Genomic DNA, 21,082 nt, shown 5'->3' on the forward strand with positions numbered 1-21,082 from the left:
CTGTGCCAGGAACAGAGTTAGGGAGCTGATAGCACAGCTCAGCCCGGCCCATGTGCTTCTGGCCATTGTGGGTCACAAAGAGCCTTCTCCCAGCCTGTCTCCAGCTTTTCCTGTCTTTTGTGTCACCAAGTCTGCGAGCCAGCCCTCAAGACCCCAGGGCTTCTGTCTCTCTGTCCAGCTTTCCCAGCACCCACTTCTGGACCTGGTGGGGTACGGCCTATGGTAGGTGTCATGGGTAGCAGGTCTGCAGGTGGATCAGCTCGATTCTGGTCAAGGAGTCTCCTTTACCTCTGTGACAGCAGTCCAGGCTGCAGGGAAACAAGGCACAGGTGGAACTCAATCTGCTGAGCGCTCGGGCAGCACGGCAGGGTGGGCAGCCTCAGGTGCGCACACCTACCCACACAGCGGAACACCACCCAACCGCCCCGTGAACCCGCCCTGTCCTGGGTGCAGGGCGCTGGGGGAGGGCCCCCGCAGACACTAGCTGGGCCTCAGCGGCTCTCCCCGTGCGGGTTACAGGCTGAGGGCCGCGCAGCTTCCCAGCCGAGACTCCCTCAGGAGCTTCTCCCTGTGACCAGCCACAGCTGCACTCGCGGGTGGTCAGTTCGATTCAAACCGAAGGAATTAGGTTTCTCAGGCCAGGCAGCGCTGGGGAGCAGCTTAACTTCACCCCTGGGACCGCGGAGCCTGCATGACCCCTGAACCCAACCTGGAGCGCGGCCGTAGGCCGACGGAGGAGGGGGGGGGCAAGCGGGGCGGGGCCGAGCTCGCGACGACGGGCGTGTCCTGGGGCGGGGCCTGCGGGGGCGTGTCCTAGGCAGTGGGCGGGGCCTTCGGCGCTGTCCGGTGCTGAAGCTCTGCCCGGCGCCGCCGCAGGAGCGCGGAGAGGCGCGGCCGCGGGAGCTGGCGCCGCCTGCTCTGTCCTGCTCGGTCCTTGCTCCCGCGCGGCCATGGACTGAGCTTCGAGCGGGCCACAGGGATGGGGCCGCCGCTCCGGGCTCTGCTGCTGCTGCTGCCGCTTGCACTGCCCGCTGCCCCCGCCCCCGCACCCCGCGGCCGGCAGCTCCAGGGGCGCCTGGGTAAGTGAGGGGCGCAAGGCAGACGGCTTGCGGTGGAGAGGGAGCCTGGGGGAGGGGTGTCTGTCAGGGGATGCGCCTCGGAGCGAGGGGGGCGCTTTGAGGGGGAAGGGCGCCTGCAGAAGGGGTCGCGAGGGTGGGGTCGGAGAAGGCTTGGGGGTCGCAGGCCTAGCGTCACCCCAGGCTCAGCCCTTCGCCCCCCCACCGCCACGCGAGCGGTGTTGCTTCCCTGCCTCAGTTTCCAGGCCCGGGCGGGCCCAGGAGCATAACTGTGGAGGAAAGGGCCGCGTGGACAGGACTCCATGGGGCCTCCCTCGCCCCGCGCTCCTGTTAGACCGGAGGTGGGGGCGGAGGACATTTTCCTCCCTGCTGGGGAGGGAAAAGGAGGGAGGCGACAAGGAGGAGGGCGGACTGGCGTCTTTTCCGACTGGGTACCTCCCTCCTCGTCTTGTCTGAGGAGGTTCGCCATAGAGCAACGTGTGCAGGAAGCATTGGGGCCCGGACTGCTGCTAGCTGGCTGGAACCCTGGGGTTCAAGGACAGTGGGCAAAACTGGGCGGGTGTCAGACGCAGCCTCCAAGCTGTCTGGGGACCCTGCAACATCCTCCTGCCCCTATCCCTCTTGGTCTCAGTATTGCTTTATCTATCTAAGCAGCAAACAAAAACCGCAGGAAATGAGGCAAGCAGTGGCCCTCCCAGATCCCCAGGCCCGCACACAGTGATCCTGGGCTCTTCCAGCAGCTGGCATCCTGCACAGGCAGAGCACAGGCTGTGTGCACTCCAGGACGCTACACAGGCATGTCCTGCTTTGGGGAGCTGTCTCTGCTCCTCTCCTTCACCCCAGTTGGCCCTCCTGTGCCCTGGCTTTCTGGAAGGGGTGAAATTCCTTTGTGGATTTGATCTGGGCTGAACTCATGGGAGCTGTGTTTGCCCAGCTAGCCAGGTGCCACCCTCCATGCCTGTGGGAGGTGGGGCATCATGGCGTGAGTTGCCTGCTGGGCCTTAGTGGCCTCTCTTTCTTTGTGACTGCCAGTTCATAGCATTTTGCCAAAATCACAGAGAAGGGGAGGTAACTGAGGGAGAGCTGAGAAAACCCAAAGATGAAAGCGAATGAAGACACTGTGCTGTCCTGGACCATCTTGCTGAGCACAGTGATGTTGTCTTGGCAACAGCAAAGTGGAATCATGCCGTGTAAAAGGCGTGCCCTCTGCAGCCACACAGCTTTCAGTGTTCCAATCTCAGGTCTGGGAGCTGGTGGATCAGAGACCACACAGAAATTATGGGGGCTAGGGTGCCCTGTTCCCCTCCATCCAGTTAGAGGGGCTATGTCATGCAGTCTCTGTGGAACAACATGAAGGACCCAAGATTTGCACGAACGATGCCAGGGACAGGAACAACGCTATCTTCCCTGCAAGTGTCTGTGCCCCTCAGCTGGACCCTGCACCAGCTCTGCTCAGTTGCTGCTGCATATGCTCTGGACCTCTCTGCAGAAGACATGGCAGGGACAGGTCCCCCAGGACAAGCAGGTGCTGCGTTCTCTGTCTCTGCCATCTCGATCCTGGTGATAGTCACAGCAGCTGCTTTGTTCCAGTACAAATGCAGCTTGAAGACACGCAGCAACCTTGAACCTGACCCAGCCATCACCCGCCTCTCGAGTTGAGGCCTACAGAACAGATGGCTGAGGAGATCCTTGAGTTTGTGTCTTTTTTGCATCAAGCAGCATCATATGTTAGAACTAGGGTGATTCTACCCGTGTGGGGCTATGCTTGCCCTCTAGTTTTTGGTTTTTGTTTTGTTTGTTTTGTTTTGTTTTTTGTTTTCAGCACTGGGGATTGAACTCAGGGAGCACTAAGCTACATCCCCAGCCTTTATGACATATATATATATATATATATATATATATATATATATATATGTATTTGAGACAGGGTATTACTAAATTGCCCAGACTCAAATTTGCAATTCTGCCTCAGGCTCCAGAGTGGCTGAGATTACAGGCAACAGCACCTCTTTTCAGTTTCTTGATTCATCTTGCCAAGACAAGTCTCCTGCATCAGGCAGTATTGTCCAGGACAGCTTGGTGACTCTGCATGTACTTTTGTCTTTGTGTACTTCACTCCTTCTTTCCCTTGCAGCCTCCCTCTCTGCCCTTCTCTGAGAGTGCAGGGCCTTTTTTGACCAGGTCCTCCATATTTTTCCATCAGTCTGTTTTGAGCTTAAGCAACCATTCTGCAGTTCTGTGGAGGTCAATTTGTGAACCTGGATGGTGGCTCCCAAACTAAAGGCATCTAAAGTACCCCCCATTCACTAAAGAAATGTGCATTTCCTTTGCCAGAGGCTGAGCCCGAGAAGAGTCCAGATTCAAGCCTTGCCAGGGCCTGGCTGTGACGATGGACAACTGGGTTTTTTGCCCTTTTGTTTTCTCACTACTTGCCCACATGTATTCTTCATTCACCCACGTGGAGTTGAGAAGCAGAGCTGGCAGCAGCAGGAGTGGTTGCTTTGTGAACTGCATGGCCTGATTATCAAATTTTAAATCAAAGGATCCTTCCTCTCACCAAAGCACAAACCCGTCTTTGCTTTCTGGGGTCCAGAGCCTTTGTGTTTGGTTCTATGGTGATGAGCTGAAGCCCAATTCTCACTGCATCTGTGAGCTGTTCCCGGCTTCCTCTCCATCAGCCCCTGGGGCTGGGGTACCTGGGCAGGACTAGGGTGTGTGGAAAGGAGGTGCCAGGCAGTGGGTTCAAAGTGAGATGCTCTGCATGGAGGTGTGAGGGCTGTGCCTGTGTTCAGAAGTAGCTGTCAAGTGTGTCTGCAGGGAATAAAAGGTTTTGAATGGCCTCCTCTCCATGCTAAACTTAGCTGCGCACCCCAGCTCCCCTTTCAAAGCCGATCTGTTTTCACACTTGCCTGTCAAGGTCATCATTCAGTGACCCCCAAGGAGGGGCAGCCTTACCTTCCCCAGTGGGGCCTCTCGCAGCACACATGCCAGGAAACTTGCACGTTAGGGGCTCCTGACCCAAGAGGAGCCCAGCTGCGGCAGCTGAACTGTGGGTGGAGGGCAGGTAGCATACCCCCCTTTGGGTTCTCATTCTGTTGTAATTATGGATTCTTTCATGTGATTATGGTTACACTCTTCACACATGGTGTTACCTACATTGAGAATGTAGTTATTCAACCAGCGTTCTCGGGGTCTGGAGAAGCCAGGGACGTGGGCAGAGGGAGAAAAGCATGAAGCTGAACAGCTGCTGGGCTGCGGCTGTACAGGGTCTTATCAAGAAGGTCTTGAGATCACAGAAATAGAGATAGGCACACAAGACACAAGGAAACAATTTTTGTTTGTCTCCTTGATTACTTTAAAACTGTGGGACATACGCCTGCTCTGTTGTGTGGAGATGCACTAATCCCTAGGAGTATTGGTTACTGGCCTTGAACTTCCCTAGCCCTCCTCATCCTCCCCAAGACTGAGGATGTCAAAATGAAAGAAACTAATTCCCAGGGACCCTCAGTTGCCCTCTGTCACAGCATTGAGTCCAAGAGCCCTCTGGAGTGGTGCCCAGAAGTCCTTGCGCCTACAGTGCACGACCCAGGAAAGCAGAGCCCTGGTGACCTTTGAGGTGAGCTCTCCTCCTCTGAGTGGGAGCAGTTACCCCATGATGGGAGCCAAGACCCCACACTTTCCAGCAAGGACAACCCTGGGAACCAAGTGGACTCTCAAGGGCTCCTACAAATGGGAACCCAAACTGAGAATGAGCTGCCAGGCCCTGGCCTGTCCCAGCTGATCCTTAAATGTTCCACCTGCTTCTGGGAGCAGGGGGAGCACCTCCTGTACTCCAGCTGCAGCCTTCTCCTGTTCCTCTTGCTGTCTAATTCTACCTGAAAGGTCTGTGCTGTGCCTCACACTGATGTGCCAAAGGCCGGCATCTCCTCTGGGAGACACTGTTCCTTTTGCAATTCAATGTGGCCCAAACTAAAAGCAACTCTTAGCTTTGGGGGGCAAGTACTTAAGATCTGCTAGGGTGCGTATGAACATTGCTAGTTTAAGGATCCTTTGTTCCTGGAGGAGTGAAGAGACACCCTAAGAAATGGGCCGAAAGGGTTCTGTCCAGATGCATCTCAGAGATGAAGGCCAATTTGCCGAAGCTAGCGCAGGGCTGTCTTATCTTTCCTGACAAGATGTTCTGTTTCCCAGAGAAAGCAAACAGCTGAGCTCATGGCAGATAGCCCTCTGTTCCACATAAATGCACCTGGCAGCTGTTTCCACATTAGTCTAAATTGACCTTCATAAATGTAGACCCAGCTGGACTTATTTCTCCTAATGCTGGTTGATAAGAAGACCAGCAAACTTGAGAAGCAGAAAAGTCAGACTACTTTCCTGATGCCTGGAAACGTGGAAACAGTTTGTTGAAGGAAGGGCTTTTTTCTCTTTCAGTTCCTGCTATCCCGAGCACTGTGCCAGCCCACTCTTCAAATATCTAGGACAGGAAGTAAAAGCGGGCGCGGCTCCCCGGGGACACCTCTGCCTCCACACGTTAAGTACCTTTTGTTTGTAGTCTGCCTTGCCTGGCTGATAGGCAGCAGCTCTTGCTGGACTTTGAGTTCAGCACTGCCTTTGTCTTTGGAGGCCAGGCGGGTGCAGGTGATGGCAGGAAACCAGAGGAGCGTGGCTGGTGGCAGATCCTCAGTGTGCACTGTCCCTGTGGGGGCGGATGAGAGAGCACTGTTCCCTCTGGGGACACTGAGCATGGCTCAGAGGGCAGAGGATGGGCCCAGGTAGCCTGTGCAACCAGGCAGTGCAGGGTGACTGGGGCCCATGGCAGGCAAGAGCAGGAGCTCACGGGTGCAGGCCAGACTGGAGTGTACTTTGCAAGTACACTGCTCCTTTCCTTTTGGTGCTGCAGTCTGCATATGGCTTCAGGGGCCTTTGCTATCAGGTCACAGAGCAGCAGGCCCTTTGCCTGACAGCCCACTGCTGGCTTCGTCCTGGCGCCCTGGTCCTGAGCTGAGTTTTCTGTGTGTTCCCATGAGCTGCCCAGGAGTGCCCGTGCAGGAACACTTCAGGCTCTGCCTTAGAGGTGAGAAGACCGAGACTCCTTCACATGGCTGAAGGAAGTGCCTGTGGCCTCCAGAGCCTCTTCCTTCCCAGTGGCTGATGCCGGTGGCCCGGGGTGGCTTCTGGGGTCCGGCAGGAGGTTGGTTGCTGCAAGAACACTGTCCTCCGAGGCCAGCAGGATCAGGACTGTGTCTTCTTTAGCCGCTGCTCATCTCTCTGGAGCTCAGAACCTGCAACGGGTCTGCTAGGCCTGTTCCAGGAAGATTTTAAAATACTTGATGGCTCTGGGGCCAGGGACATCATTTTTTTGGTTGGCTTTTGTTTGGGGGTCAGATTGATTGTTCCGAGGAACTTTGATGTTGGAAGAAGATGGCTGGTTTTGAACCCTTTAGCCCTCTGTGTTAGCGGAGACGCAAATGCTGCGTAGCATCTCCTCTGTGTCATCCTAGTGGCAGCTGTTCTGAACAGTTGCCAAGCACCACCAGACTGAAAGCCCAAAGAGCAAGCTCCGGAGGAGCCCTTGTCCTGGACTTGTAACAAACAGTCCACCTCAGAACAAGGATGAGTGAGGGAAACCCTCTAAGAAACAAATCTAAGAGCAGTTTCCTGTGAGCTGACCCTTGGAGGGACGCAGGCCTGGGTGGTGCCCTTCAGCCACTCTACTTTCTCCAAAGTAGCTGTGGAGAGAAAGACAGACAGATCCACCCTGTGGCGTGGGCGTTCTGTGTCCTGCCTGGTTCTGAAGGCCCATTCTGGTTGCTGACCTGGTTTTTAGAGGGAAATGGCTTTGCATGGATGGGGCGATCGGCTCTGGTTTCCACAGCAAGACACATTCAGTTGTGGATAGATGGAGCTGCTGGGACACTGGCGGGAGCGTGTGGGTTCCTATCTCTCTTGGGCAGCATCAAGCAGCATTTCCTGAGGTGGGACTGAAGGCAGCTCAGCGACCTGAATGTTATCTGAGACGGCTAGCATCCACAGAGCTCTTGATGGGTGGAGGAACGTGGTCTGTGAGGGGCAGAATGAGGTACGGCCAGTGGCCTTCCCATTCATGTCCTCCATACACATTCACTTCCCCCGGAAGCCCTGGAAACCTCTGCCTGAAAATAGGCTGAGCCTGAGATTCTGCTCAAGTACAGCTCCCAGGGAAGAGGACAGGGGCTTCCTGCACCCTTGCTCCTGTGGCCTTGCCTCCCACCATTCTCTCCTCTCTGCATCTACTCCCAGCATCCTTTTCTGCTGCATCCTCTCCTCCTGTATCCTATCCTCCCAGCATCTTCTCTTCCTACATTCTCCCAGCATTCCTGTGTCCCCTCCTCCTACATCCTTTCTTCTTGTGTCCTCTCCTCCTGCATCCCCTCCTCCTGTATCCTCTCCTCTCAGCATCCTCTCTTTCTACATCCGCTCCTCCCAACATCCTCTCTTTCCAGTATCCTCTCCTCCTGCGTCCTCTCCTCCAGCATCCTCTCCCTGTATCCTCTCCTCCCAGCATCCTCTCTTTCCAGTATTCTCTCCTCCTACAACCTCTCCTCCCAGCATCCTCTCTTACAACCTCTCCTCCCAGCATCCTCTCTTACAACCTCTCCTCCCAGCATCCTCTCCTCCTACAACCTCTCCTCCTGGCATCCTCTCCTCCTACATCCTCTCCTCCCAGCATCCTTTCCTCTTGCATTTTCTTCTCGTTGTGTCCTTGCACCTGATTTATTATCTTTCAGTATCCTCACAACTCCTTTGCAATGGTCTCTGGCCCTTAGTTCCATAACATAGCCAACATGAAATTGGTAATTAAGGTGACAAGAAATAGGGACTTTCACAGAAATAGGATTTTTCACAGGATTCCTGCTGAGTGAAACTGCAGGTGGTCTAACATGGTAGGTAGTGTGTATGGGTCAAAAGCACACATTAAAGGAAGGTGACATATGGTGTTGACTTGCTGAGAGGTTACCTCAGCTTATTGGCCTGATATTTGCAGCTACTAATATTTAGAAGTCCAGAGAAGTAGAAGGATGTCAACTGAATTTATACTATAAGCAAAATACACAATTCTTCCTTCTTTGAGAGGGTTACCTAAGGTGGTGGGATAGTCCTTGATAACTGCGGCTTCCAGCCAGTTCTAATCACTACTCTCAGAAGCCCTGTTTCTCCAGTTACTCCTGGACCTTGGTGGCCAGATGAGATGGAATCTCATTACTGAAAATGATATGACTTTAGAGAGCCTGAGTTTCAGATGAACTGACTATTGACATTTTTGCAAAAGCATTACTATTATAAACAGTAGTAGCACTCATAACTGTAAACACATATTTTAAAGGCAGTCATATCCACCTTGAACACAGGCATGATTATGTTGTTACAATAAGTAATGATGGCAGCAGGGTTTGAAATTTGGCATCATCCCCTCAAAGAACTTGAAGTATGACTTAAATGATAATAAGAGAATTTTCTAACAAAGTTAGGTTTGAGCATACAATAAAAAAAGAAAGTAGATCCTCTTTCACATACACTACTTTTTTGTAAAATTGTTTTTAAGAGAAGGAAAATTTATTGGGAAAAGGGATGGAAGCAGGCATAGCCTCTGAGACAGGAGGGGCCCCAAATGGGTTTCCCTCTTTTCAGCAATTGTTATGGAAAATTTGATAAATGCCAAATTCTGAGCACTTTTAAAATACATTTGGTGTGTCTAGGTGGCGCTGTAAATGTCATTACAGGTTCCAGGACAATGCGCAGGGTGGGAAGTGCAGGGCTGCTCAGACTGGCAGCCCTTGGCCCAGCTCTGCCCGCTGAAGCTGGGCAAGGAGCCTGGGCCACTCTCCCATGGCAGCTGCTGAAGGTCGGGGAGGGTCTTCCCCTGGGGGTGATCCCTGCTTTCATACAAACCTGTGGCTCTCAGTCAGCGACATCATGTAACTGGGCAGGAGTGTGGGGAGCCAGGGGTACCCCTCAGCACCCAACAATGCACAGGGCTCTGGGGTGCAGTGGGGATGGCAGTGCTCTCCTGTGGGGTGGGGACTCGGAGGTGGCCAGGGGAGGGGCAGGGTGTTCTGGGGGCCCCATCCGTGCAGGGCAGAGTCAGGCTCCTGAGATGCCTCCAGGCTAGCCAGCCCCTTTCTGCACTGCTCCCAGCAGTTCCTTCGCACTGGCGTTCCAGGGTGCCCAGTGGGGCACTCACAGTCTCACTTTTACTCTGCCTCACCTTTCTGCCCTGGGATGTGCTAAAAACCCCAGAATTCCACTTGGTTGCAGAGTTGAATTGGGGGAAAGAAGCTCATGTTGGAAACCAAGCTCAGAGACCTCCATGGAGCAGACAGGTGTGGTAGGAGGCTCTTTCTGCAAGGCCTTATGTGGCCACTGCTGTCCGGGCCACAGTGCCCTTGGCTCCAGGCCCTAGTGCTTCTGTTTGCTTCTTGTTTGGGTCAGCAACAAATTCTTGAAGAAGAAAATGCCACACTCTCCTATGGCAACTGTTGAAGGCCTGGGGAGGGTCTTCCCCTGGGGGTGATCCCTGCTTTTGCACAAACCTGTGCCCTCAGTCAATGGCATTATGTAACTGGGCAAGAGTGTGGGGAGCCAGGGGTGCCCTTCAGCACCCAAGAATGCACAGAGTAGTCCCTTGGAGGACTGTCCTGCCCAGAAAGCCAGAGAGGCCCAGGGCAAGCAGGCAGAGCCTTGGAAGAAAGGTGCCTGTCCTGCAGTCTTCCCCCATGGAAGGACAGGCAATCCCAAACAAATGAAAGGGGTAAGGCCATAAATTGTAGCAGAATAAGCTTTTATTTGAAAGCTTCAGAATTTAGTTTTTTCTTAGTGCATATTTACCATGCACAATGATCATATGCATCCCAGGGCTTTTGTGCCTGTTCACAGCATAAGCCTGAGCTGGGTGCAGAGGTGGTAATCCCAGTTCAGGGCTGAGGCAGGTGGGTCGCCAGGAGACCAAGGCCAGCCTGAGCTGCATAACAGGACCCTGCCCCAAAAACCCAAAGCAAAGAAGCTCCTGCTCCCTTGCCCCCTCTCCTCTTCTTCCCTCCCACTTAGGAAGCGCCGGCTTCTCCCCACTCCTCCTCCTTTTCCTTCCATGCTTTCCTCCTTTCCTCCCCCTCTTCCTCCCTTGCTCCCCTTCCCATGGGAGCAGGTTCCTCCTGTTCCCAAGATCTCTCCCCACTTTCACCCCTTATTTGCCCTTTGGGTTTCTCACACAAGAGAAATAATGGCACATTTAAGCTTGTGTGTCAGATTTATGTCACTTGAAATTATAGTCTCAAGGTGGATCCATTACAAATAAAAGATGGATCCATTTACCTAAAAATATCTCAAGTTTACTTTCTTTATGGCAGAATAGTGCTTCACTTTATATAAATACATTTGCTTTACCCATTCAGCTGCTGACAGACACATGGGCTGTTTCTGAGCTCTCGCTGTTATAAGCTGTACTGTAGCAGAACAGACTTTGAGAGAAAAAATAAAACCTTGTCCTCAGTCAGTCCTGGCCAGAGTGACCACTGCAGCCGGAAGCCTCCTGACCTTAGGAAGGAAGCTGGGCTGCCTGTGGCCGCAGGACCCCTGGAGGCGCCTCTTTTGCCGTGTCTCACAGGCAGCGCAGAGGCCGTAGGCCCTGGAGGACGAAGCACGCCTGTGCATGTCTGCACGCATGCTCACAGGCGTGGGTGTGCTCTACCGAACCTGTGGTTATTATCAGGCAACCTCTCCAATGATGGAAAATAATGAGATTAAATAGTATTCATGATTAAGTATTGTTACTTTTATTAGTTTAGTTTTTTTTCTGTTTGTGGAGGTTGAGAAAGGGTCTCCCTGTGAATGTGCTGATGTAGCCCAGGTTGGCCTCAAACTCGTGGAGTGACCCTCCTGCTTCGGCTTCCTGAATGCTGGAATAACAGGCATTTGCCACCACACCTAGCTGTGGCTGAAATATTTTGTTGAAAGTACAAGTGCTTCTGTGCTCCCCAACCCCTGTCTTAATAACTCTCCGGATGCTTACTGTTGTTTACTTATCTTTTGGTGCTGCGGACCGATGCCAGGGACCTGCATACAGAGCCGCGTGCACAGCCCCATCCAAAGCCCCTGCTCCCTCGCCTGCTCAAGCGTGGGTCTCCACTACAGTGCGCTGAGCTCAGGGCTGCGTGCGCCCGTGCTGCATGTCAGTCGCATCTGGATGGTTTGCAGGGTGGTGCCTTCTGTGAGTCTGAAGAGCAGCTGGCACTCTGGCTTGTGCCAGCACCAGTGGTGGCTTCCTTGTGGCCCCTGTCAGTGCAGGTGCCCCTTGCCCAGGGTCTCTTCAGGCCCCTGTGAGCTATGGCAAACGGCAGGTTCTGCCCATGCAGGTCATTCGTGCGCCACCAACACAGCCCACACCACAGCACCTCGGCCGTGTGTCAAGTATGCCTGTGTTTCTGCCTGCGGTTGGGTAGGGCCTGCTCTGTTTGTTTTGCTGGATAAACAAACACCTTAGTTGTAGCCCTCTAGCACTGGGGAAGGGACCACAGTTGAGTTTTGTCAATTTGGGAGTGACTTCTACATAGAGAAACCCAGCAGGAGGCTTGTGAGTGACTAGGGAGGAGCTCTCGGGCAGGCCTGGCAAGTTGCTGGTCTCTGGGTCTGGTGGTGTCAGGCTCCGAGAAGAGAGTCTGAGGCCTGTGGGGCCCTCGGTCCAGTCAGGAGGTGAGACTGCCCCTACCCGCTCCTCTAAGGTTGGAGTTGAGCTTCTTGTGTGTCTTGTAGTTTTTGAAAAAAATAAAGGTGTGGTGGTATATGCCCTAAATCTGGGCTACCTGGGAGGCTGGGGCAGGAGGATCACAAATTCAAGGCCAGTCTGGGCAAATTAGCAAAAACTCTCTGAAAGCAAACAAACAAAAGGGCTGGGATGTAGATCAGTGCTGGGCTCAGTCCCCGGTACCAAAAGGTGATACTGTGGAATGACCATTTTCTCAAGTGATAGTCTTCTGCTAAAAGTCACTTGGTTATATCTGGAGAGCACCCTGGGCCTGCGGCAGCCAGTGCTGGCTTCCAGGAGCCAGGGTTCTCAGCACACACACCTGAGCTGGCTAGCACGGTCCTGGGGCCAGACAAGGCCCTGTTCCCGGCTGGTCAGTGGTGCTTTATGTATGTTGTGAGAGTAATGTGGAAGGAGAAACCTGGAAGCCAGCCTAAGGGTGCTCACTCGCTCACTCTCATGGGCCCTGACCTTATTCTAAAAACTGCAAAGGAGTTGGCCACCCTCCTTCAGCTCAGAGCGCCTCTGGACTGTCGCTTGGTCATTCAGCTGAGCTACAAGGCCAGCCACTTGGGAATGTAGGCTCTTGGGATTGAGCATCCCCTGGCGGCATCGTCCTGGCCAGCTCCCCTGGCAACATCATAAGTTCAAGCTTCCTCTGGCAGCATGTGCATGCAGATGTTACCCCCATCTTGTGTCAGCTTAGTCACTTTCTACTGAAGAGCAAAGCCTACAACAACGTGCCCACAATTCAAACAGCTCTGTGTTCAGCTGTGGCACCCCCGCAGCAGGAAAACCAGTGCTGGAAACCAGCAGGATCACAGTGAGGAGCTGGCGGTGAGGGCAGGATCAGCAGGAGAGGGGACAGGGGTGGTCTGTCCCTGGAGGCATAGCCAGCCCTGGGCAGGGTAGGGGGTCAGAAGCCCTGTGCTGGGAAAGGGTCCCTGGTGTGCCTGCCACCTGAGCTGGGAAAAGGCACAGCATCCACGGGTGATTCCCGGTGGGCTGGGGCCAGGGGCAGGCAGAAGCCTGCGAGCGGGCAGAGCAGAAGCAGATCTTGGAGGAAGGGTGCAGCGCTGGAGTGGCAGGGAGCACCACGGTGGGGCGGCAAGCAGCACCCGCCAGGCTGCGTGCGGAAATGCAGTGTCCTACCCATCAGGATCCTGTCCTCTCACAAAGAACCAAGAGGATCCCTTTCCTGTGAATTAGACCATTAACCAAGTGCAAGCATATTTTTTTAAAAAATGTCTGAATACTCGCTATGTGCTTAGAATTGCACGGAGCGCTAGGACACAAACACAACAGGACAGGGCTCCTGTCTTCCAGCCTCCCTATTGCCCCTCCCAGTGTCTTCCCTGCCACCTTCCAGAAGCTTCCTCCTCACTTTCCGGAAGCTACCTTGGCTCCCTATCAGCACCCAGGGCCTCTCTTGTTCCAGAGCATTCCTAATCCTTGTCCTTTGGTGGAATTTTTTTGGCTGATTGAAATAAGGGTAGAGGATTTTCCATGCCACACACACTGCTTGGTGGGGTAGCTCTTACTCCTTCAGTGAGACTTTGGTGAGTACACAGGCCACTTTAACTCCATGGATATTTATTCTGTTGTTTCCTAATTCTGGGCAGCGAATGAACACTAACTTCTAAGGGACTGAACAGAAACAAGTGCTTTTCATTAGGTTGCAAACAAAGGGGCCCAAGGAAATAAAAACCGAGATAAAGCCGAAATAGGCCTAGCTTAGCTCCTGAGGCAGAGGCTCGGGTCCAGGGTGAGCATCACCTCCCATCACTGATGCCCTAGAAGAGAGCGAAAGTGGAGTGCCAACAGTACAAGCTTATTTACTGGCCAGAGCACAAGAGGAGGGACACCCGGCTCTCAGAAGCCTGGACCTGCAGGGGTGGGAAGGTCACAGACATGGGTAGAACAACTGAGAGGAGGAAAGCCTGCCCTGAAGGTTCAAGGAGTGGGGAGAGAGATTGGGGGCAGGCCCCGCCCCCCGCCCCTAGCCTGGGCTGGCTCCTGCCTTGGCCCCGCCCCCTGCCCCTAGCCTGGGCTGGCCCCTGCCGTGGCCCCGCCCCCCGCCCCTAGCCTGGGCTGGCCTTGCTGTGGCCCCGCCCCCCGCCCCTAGCCTGGGCTGGCCTTGCTGTGGCCCCACCCCCTGCCCCTAGCCTGGGCTGGCCCCTGCTGTGGCCCCGCCCCCCGCCGTGGCCCCACCCCCTGTCCCTAGCCTGGGCTGGACCCTGCCGTGACCCCGCCCCCCGCCGTGGTCCCACCCCCTGTCCCTAGCCTGGGCTGGCCCCTGCTGTGGCCCCGCCCCCGCCGTGGCCCCGCCCCCTGCCCCTAGCCTGGGCTGGACCCTGCTGTGGCCCCGCCCCCGCCGTGGCCCCGCCCCCTGTCCCTAGCCTGGGCTGGACCCTGCCGTGACCCCGCCCCCACCGTGGCCCCGCCCCCTGTCCCTAGCCTGGGCTGGACCCTGCTGTGGCCCCGCCCCCCGCCGTGGTCCCACCCCCTGCCCCTAGCCTGGGCTGGCCCCTGCCAGGGCTCCTGACAATGGAAATTAGGCTATGAGGAAGTTAGAGGCCTTCCAGTGGTCCCTCTGGAGCCCATCTTAGAACCAGCCGATTTCCTAGCTTCCTATGAGCATCCATCCTCAGAGGCGAGCAACATGAGGTGAGGTAGAATCCTGGGGTCCAGAGCCGGTGAGAAAATGAGGCTTTGCAAGCTGGTGGCCTCGTGATCTGCATCGTCGTCTAGGAAAGGTGCAGATGAAGCATGTGTGATCAGGGAAAAGTGACTTGGCAGGAAGGGCTGCCTGCAGCGCGTGTGACACCGAGGACGCTAAGATCCTGGTCAGCTCCCAAATGCCTGAGGTGAGGTCCGCGGGCTGCATCCCAGCCCTCTGAGGTGCGGGGGTCGCCCGATCCAAGGCACCTGACCCTCTCCTCACCTACCTCTGGGTCAGGGCCATCTGCCTCCATCAGGCATCCCTGCGCCCCACCAGAGGAGTGGGGAGGACCCTGGACTGGTTGGAGAAGCAGGTTGGAGTCTGAGCTGACGCTCCGTATCTTTTGAATCAGTGGTCTGCACATGGACTTGGAGAAGGTCGTCACGAAAGGAGAAAGTACACTGGGATCAGAACAGATTCCTTCGGGGATGGTCGGGGTACTGCTGGCTGCTTGACCTGGAAAGATGGGCTCACAGTGGGGATGTGGAGCCGTGCACATTAAGAGAGAAAGTGTGTGACGTGGCCAACAAGTGCTGTCGGGCTGTAGTCAGCGGCTGCGGTTAATGTTGGCATCCTTATGTCTTCCGCAGCAGCAAGAGCAGCCCCCTTTCTCACTGAGGAAAAATAGTGATGTTTCAAAAAGAATCTGACATGGTAATTCCTAGGCTTCTTGCTGCTCAAACTGGCCCCGGCTGTAGCGTGCCTGTGGTCCCTCAGGCTCTCCTGACCTTGCTGGTGCGTTTCCTTCGCGAGCCAGGCCTGGCCCTCCTCACACACCCTGTGACTTCCTGTGATTACTCTCAGCAGTACTCTTGTGGGGCGGAACAAGAGGCTGTGGTCTGGCCTTGTGCTGGCGCTCAGCTTTGTGAGGTTTATACTCCTGGTGGTCAGTGATAGAAAAGGTCTGGGGCTCGATGCCCAGCCCCTTGCTGGTGTTCCACAGCCGGGAGATCCCGTGGGGAAACGTGACCCCAGACAGCCTGCGCCGAGCCTCCCACGGCCAGCACCAGGCACCAGGGAGCACCAGGTCAGACATGTTCAACCTGCAGATTTCTTAAATTCTGAGATTTTAAGCACGCTTATTTTTGATGTTAGTGGTTTTTAAATCTTACAAAGGGATTGTGAGTTTTTTCTTTAAGAGATATGGATGCAAGTGGTGTTTACTGTGAGAATATTCATGTGGCCTCCTGATTTTCTACAGCATAATCTGGGCATGTGATTTATGCCAGTATCTGAAGCCCTTCCTCTCCTGCAGATTCCTCAGGACTCCAGAGTGCTGTCTAGTCAGATAGCTGTTTTCTTCTCTCAAAGTAGAGACTCCTCCGGGTCTGGGTCTGCCCACCTGTAGAGCCGGAAGTCAAATGGGTACTATTTGCAGCTTTGCAATTTCAGATGTTGGCTTTTAATAGACAGAAGTGCTGCCTCCTGCTTCTCCAGGTGCACTTTCGGCTCTGTTAGCAGCACGCTCGGTTCTTCCTGCAGGTCAGGGTTGTCGGGGCAGTGATAACCTGGCTCTGTCCCAGGCCTGGGTGGCAGTAAAGGCAGGATGGGTGTCATCTGGGGTGCCCTCACTTCTGCTGCTGGGGCCTCTCTCAGGGAGGAGCATGGCACCAGTCTTCCTGGACTGTCTCAGTTCTCTGGTATCTGCGGCCCTCTGAACCCTGTCTCTCATTGCCTCTGACCTTCACCGGAGACCCTGTCTCCCCAGGAGTGGTTCTTGCCGGGACTTCCTAACTGTTTCCAATCTTAACTCGGGCCCCCTGGGGACCTGCACATCCTCGTAGTGTGTGGCAGGAACTCTCAGGCCTTCATCCGTGAGCTGGAGTTGGAGGGCTGCACAGAACCTGCTCGCCTCAGCCTTGACATTTGCATGGCCGTAATGAAAAGCCTTCCTAAAAATAAACTCGGCCTGTGCAATCCCTGTGGCATCTGTGTGGATGCGGAGCGTGCAAGCGGAGGCAGCCTCGTCATTCCTCTTCGTCACAGCAACAGGACGGTCATGAGCCTCGTAGGAATTTTCTGGGCCCAGGGATATTGGCACAACCCATAACCTCCACAGGGGCTGCAGCGCCAGGCCCCCGTGGAGCTCACAGAAGCACACACCTTCCTCTGACTTTCTGATCGGGCTGCAGTGCTGGTGCTTGTCAAGAAGTAGGTGTGATAACAGCCACTTGTGAAATCCAGAGGCAAAGAGGGGCAGCAGCTGTTCCTCCCTGCTGGAACAAAATGAGAAGGTTAAAAAAACCTTTTCTTGTTGGAGCCCTGTGAAGGGGGAAGTTCAGAGTCTCAGAAAGGAATCCAGCTTTATAGAACACACATCATCAGAATGGCTGTAGGTGAACAGCTGTACCGAGAGGCTGCACATGCAGGGCGCCCGCCCTGGGGATGAGACGGGGACATCTTTCGGCTGTAACACAACTTGCAAAGGTCACAGCATGAAGTCATTCAGGGTTGGTGGTCAAAGTTGCTTATGGCCAGGGCGCCTGGCTGGGGCCCATGGTCACCCCGGCCTCCTCTCTGGCTACTTCTGGCTGCGTGGGACTGAGGCCTGGCCGGCGGGACCTCCCCATGCCAGCACACAGAGCAGTGGTTGTATTAATCTTCAGTGTTGTCAGAATTATTTGTGACCTCAGAGAAAGATCTTAGAAAGTAAGGAAAATGACCAAGACACAAGAAGATAGAGCCGCCATAAATATTTAGAGGACAGTGTTGAGGTTAATTAACAACTGCTTGGAGCTGGGCAGCTGAAGAACACCGTCAAGCACCATTTGCCTCAGCTTCCTCACCTATGCACTGGGTGGCACCAGCATCTGCCCTGGAGGTTGCTGGGAGTCTGGGCGAAGTTGTTCCCACTTTGCAAGTGGAGAAAACATGTCAGGGTCCTGAGATGACAGAGATACCCAGCCCATGTCCCTGTGTCTCTGTCCCACGACTTTGTTCCTGATGGGTTGCCGAGTGCTGTGTGGCTGAGGCCCGCGGGTCCCAGACTGGAAGTCTGAAGTCCAAGTCTGGGGTTCCCACTGCTGACAGCAGGCTCTCTTTGGATCCTGAGGGAAACTTTTGTTTTGGAGACACACCTGCCTTTGTGCCCTGCTGGGGCAGTGCCCAGTGACCATAGCTGAGATGACAGCTACAGCCTAGCCACATCCCGGTCTCTACCCCAGGATGGGTCCTGTCCACTGGCGCAGCCTCTCTCGGTGTGATTTATCTGAGAGCCTCAATATGTCAGTAGAATGTAGGTCCAAAAGCAATCCAGGAGCATCACGTCCGGACATTTGGCTCCAGAAGCAGTGTGGACACAGCTCATAATTCCACAAAGGAGGCTCTGGTGCCCTCTGTCCTGTCCTTGCCTCTCTTCTGGCAGCACAGATTTCTGAATGGCAGCAGCCTCCCTGGACTGTGTGTGCCTGAGAAATACACTTCGCAATTTGAGCGAAGGTGTTGTACTGGGCAGGGCCTGGCACAGTTCTCCTTATGGTTTTCAGAGCACAAGCCCCATTTAAGGCCAGCTTGCATGGAGCAGGACCTGAGTGCTGCCTCCCCTTGCACCATTTTTGGCTTTGCATCTTTTGCCCTGGCTCCTAGCAAGGCATTTCCTCTCCTTGTGTTGTGATGCCCTGGTGGACTGGGGCTTGGAGCCTTTTCTGGGCTGAGGGCAGACCCGCTGCTTGCGGGGCTCCGCTGGTCACCCTGGTCTCTCCCCTGGAGTATGCGTACACATGAAGGCATGGTGCGCATGTGGAAGGTGGGTACTTGCGCATATGTGCGTGTTAGGATGTCGGCTGAATATATCACCAGTGAGCAGCTGAGAGCGGTGTGATTAGCTCCACACAGAGAAGCTCTTGCTGGACCAGGTTGAAGTCTCAAGGCCGACAGCTCGGTGGAGTTTTCAGCTTGCTCCAACTGGCACTGGCAGCGTTTCCCCCAGGCCTCAGGTCGGGAAGCCTCATGGCCCGTTTGCAAGCTGCCAGTGAGCAAGGCCTGCGCTTGGTGCTTGGGCCCTCACGGCTGTGCTTGGCCTGCGCTCCCAAGCAGGCATCCAACCCTGGGCTCTATGCAGGAGCACTGGGGTTGACAGCTCACACTGGACATGTGTGGCAGTGGCTCTGCCTCTCCCAAGCAGCTGTTTCCACCCCAGCGAGGTTCTCCCAGGAGCCTTCTGTCCTGTGCTGGAGATGATGTGTTTGCAGGTGGGTTTCGTGTGGTCCTTCCTTCTCTGCCCCACTGGGCTGCATAACTTCCTGCCTGCAGGGGGAGCAGGGCTCTGTGAGAACCAGAGGTGCCAGCTGCCCTTTCACCTTCTGGGGATCCCAGACACTTGGTCTGTGAAAGACCTGTTTCCCATGTATCCTGCTGATTCTCTTCTCCCACTCATGGGGCTTGGGGTGGGGCCCGCCGCTTCCGTCTCCTGCCCCAGCCATGGTCATCAGTCTGTCGTCAACTCTCGCTCACCTCCAGGCAGACTCCAGCTCGAGAGCGCAGCGAGGCGAGGCTTGTGGGGCCATATGAATTATTAAGGCCGCAGCTGTGGAGGGGCTTTCTTCTTGGCTGCCAACACACACGTCTCTGCCTCCAGCAGCACGTGGGCCTTGTGTGAGGACCGGCGCTGCTGCTTTTAAGGCTAAATGGACTATTAATAATGGGCAGCCTTAACACAACTGTTTGTCTGTGGAGATGGAGCGGGTGTGTTAATGCAGACAGGCCCAGCGTGTTGCTGCCCTGATCCTCAATTTGTCATTGCCATTGATTGTAGGATTGTTTCTCATCTGAAGAGAAGAAGGGAGAATGGCTGTGTGGCCCCGTCCCTGTCATGGTCCCAATGTGACCCCCCCAGAACGCACATGGAGTCCTGTCCTGAGGCAGTGGCATTAGGAGGTCACCACTGGGTGACAGGGAGCCCCGGGATGACTGAAGGTCCTTCATGGGTTACTGCAGACCCCTGCGAGTGCCTGCCTCTTCTGCTAGTAAGACAGCGAGCAGACACTGCCTGCCCAGGCACCCATCCTGCTGGCACCTTGGTCTGACTGGCAGCCTCTGGAATAAGGAAACAATTGCCTGCTGTTGTCTGGCACCAGGCTGTAGGTTCTGAGCTCCAACACCCACCTCCAGCTCCACCCAGGAGGCTCCCTGCAGGGTGTCCATTCTCCTCCGAGATCACGCCCTCTGCCTTAGTGCTGCCCTTCCGCCACATTCTGCGTGTCCCTCGAGTTCGGCACAGGGGGCAGGAGCAACTGCGTGGAGTGTGGACTGCCAGCCAAGCCTGGCCTCCCATGGCCACAGCCCTTGAGAAGTTCCCTACTTGCCTGGGAGCTGAGGAACCTGGTGCTGGCTTTGCTTTAAAAAAAAAAAAACATGGAATTTATTAGGTGAATATACATGTTCTTGCTGGGATTTGAACAGCTGTAATGGGTCAATAGCTACAACCACTCCTTGCTAAAGGATAGAGCACGCTATAATCCAAGTTCTAAATCTTTTTTATTCTGGCGGAACCAGGGATTGAACTCAGGCCCTTGCACTTGCCAGGGAAGTGTTTATTCCACTGAACCATCTCCCTGGCCCCTCAAAGTTCTAATTCTTAAGTCTATAAAATCATGCATAAAATATCCTGAAGGATCCTCCTTGTATCCTGCACAAGGGACTATGGATTCATTCCTGCTTGCATTTTGCTCTTTATAGCCCTTTAGTGGCCTCAAACTTGTCCTGCACATGTCGGCAGGTGTTCATGAGTTCACTCAGGCCTTTCTGCAGTGAATCAGCAGCTGGAAAAGCACCTCAAGTCAGAATGTGCAAATTAAGTTTGCTCCCTGAAGGGTGTGTCTAGTGTAACCACAAAATTCTACTTCCGGATTTTTCACGATCGTTTCCCAGGTCCTCCTTGGGGAACGCAAGCATCACACACTGTCTGTTCCAGTTGCCTCTCTAACTTCCGGTCCTCTTCTATCGTGGGGTGACTTCCCAAATCTGTAGGGGGCGCTGGTGGAACGGCAGCCCATCCCATATTGCCCCAGTGCTGGCTGTGGAAGGGCAGTGCAGACCAACATTCTTTACTTCTGGTGAGGCCCATGGAGGCTGGAGCTTCTGGCTGAGCCCCACTCAGGAGGGTCTGAACTGGGGCCAGCTTGGGTCGGCTGCAGCTCTGTGGTGAGTGCTTGCTTGGTGTGCAGGAGGCCCAGGGATTGATCCACAGTAACACACACAGAAAAAAGCTCCAGCTAGCTTTGAAAGAGTGAAATGTCACCAGAGTCTGGCGCATTGGAAACAGGCAGAGCCTTTGTTTAAAACTTTCTTGCATTCAGTACCTGTACAGCCTCAGGCCACTGGCCCGGCGGAACCATGGTGCAGCCCAAGCTGGGGCTAGTGCCACATGGGTCCTCACTGCTGGGAACTGAGGCCTCTGGGTTCTCCGTGGCTCTGGAGCTGAACGGGTTCCTACCACCAGGGCTCCTTGAGGCTGCTGGGCAGCTGCACATGTTGTTGCCACTGCCAGAAGCATGTGCGAGAGCCCAT

At 54.7% G+C, this 21,082-nt stretch overlaps 1 protein-coding gene across 2 annotated transcripts in view; it reads left to right on the forward strand.

The window, feature by feature from the left end:
* The first annotated feature begins 861 nt into the window (after positions 1-861).
* Positions 862-21,082, forward strand: part of Ptprn2 (protein tyrosine phosphatase, receptor type N2) — a 553,794-nt gene continuing 533,573 nt past the window's right edge. For both annotated transcript variants that reach the window (XM_023712770.1, XM_023712771.1), the window contains exon 1: positions 862-1,079. In XM_023712770.1, the coding sequence (XP_023568538.1) occupies positions 980-1,079 (100 nt within the window). In that variant the 5' untranslated portion in view covers positions 862-979. The remainder of the gene's footprint in view (positions 1,080-21,082) is intronic.

The sequence above is a fragment of the Octodon degus genome, unplaced genomic scaffold (assembly GCF_000260255.1).
Source record: "Octodon degus isolate 3935 unplaced genomic scaffold, OctDeg1.0 scaffold00027, whole genome shotgun sequence".
Taxonomy (NCBI): Eukaryota; Metazoa; Chordata; class Mammalia; order Rodentia; family Octodontidae; genus Octodon; species Octodon degus.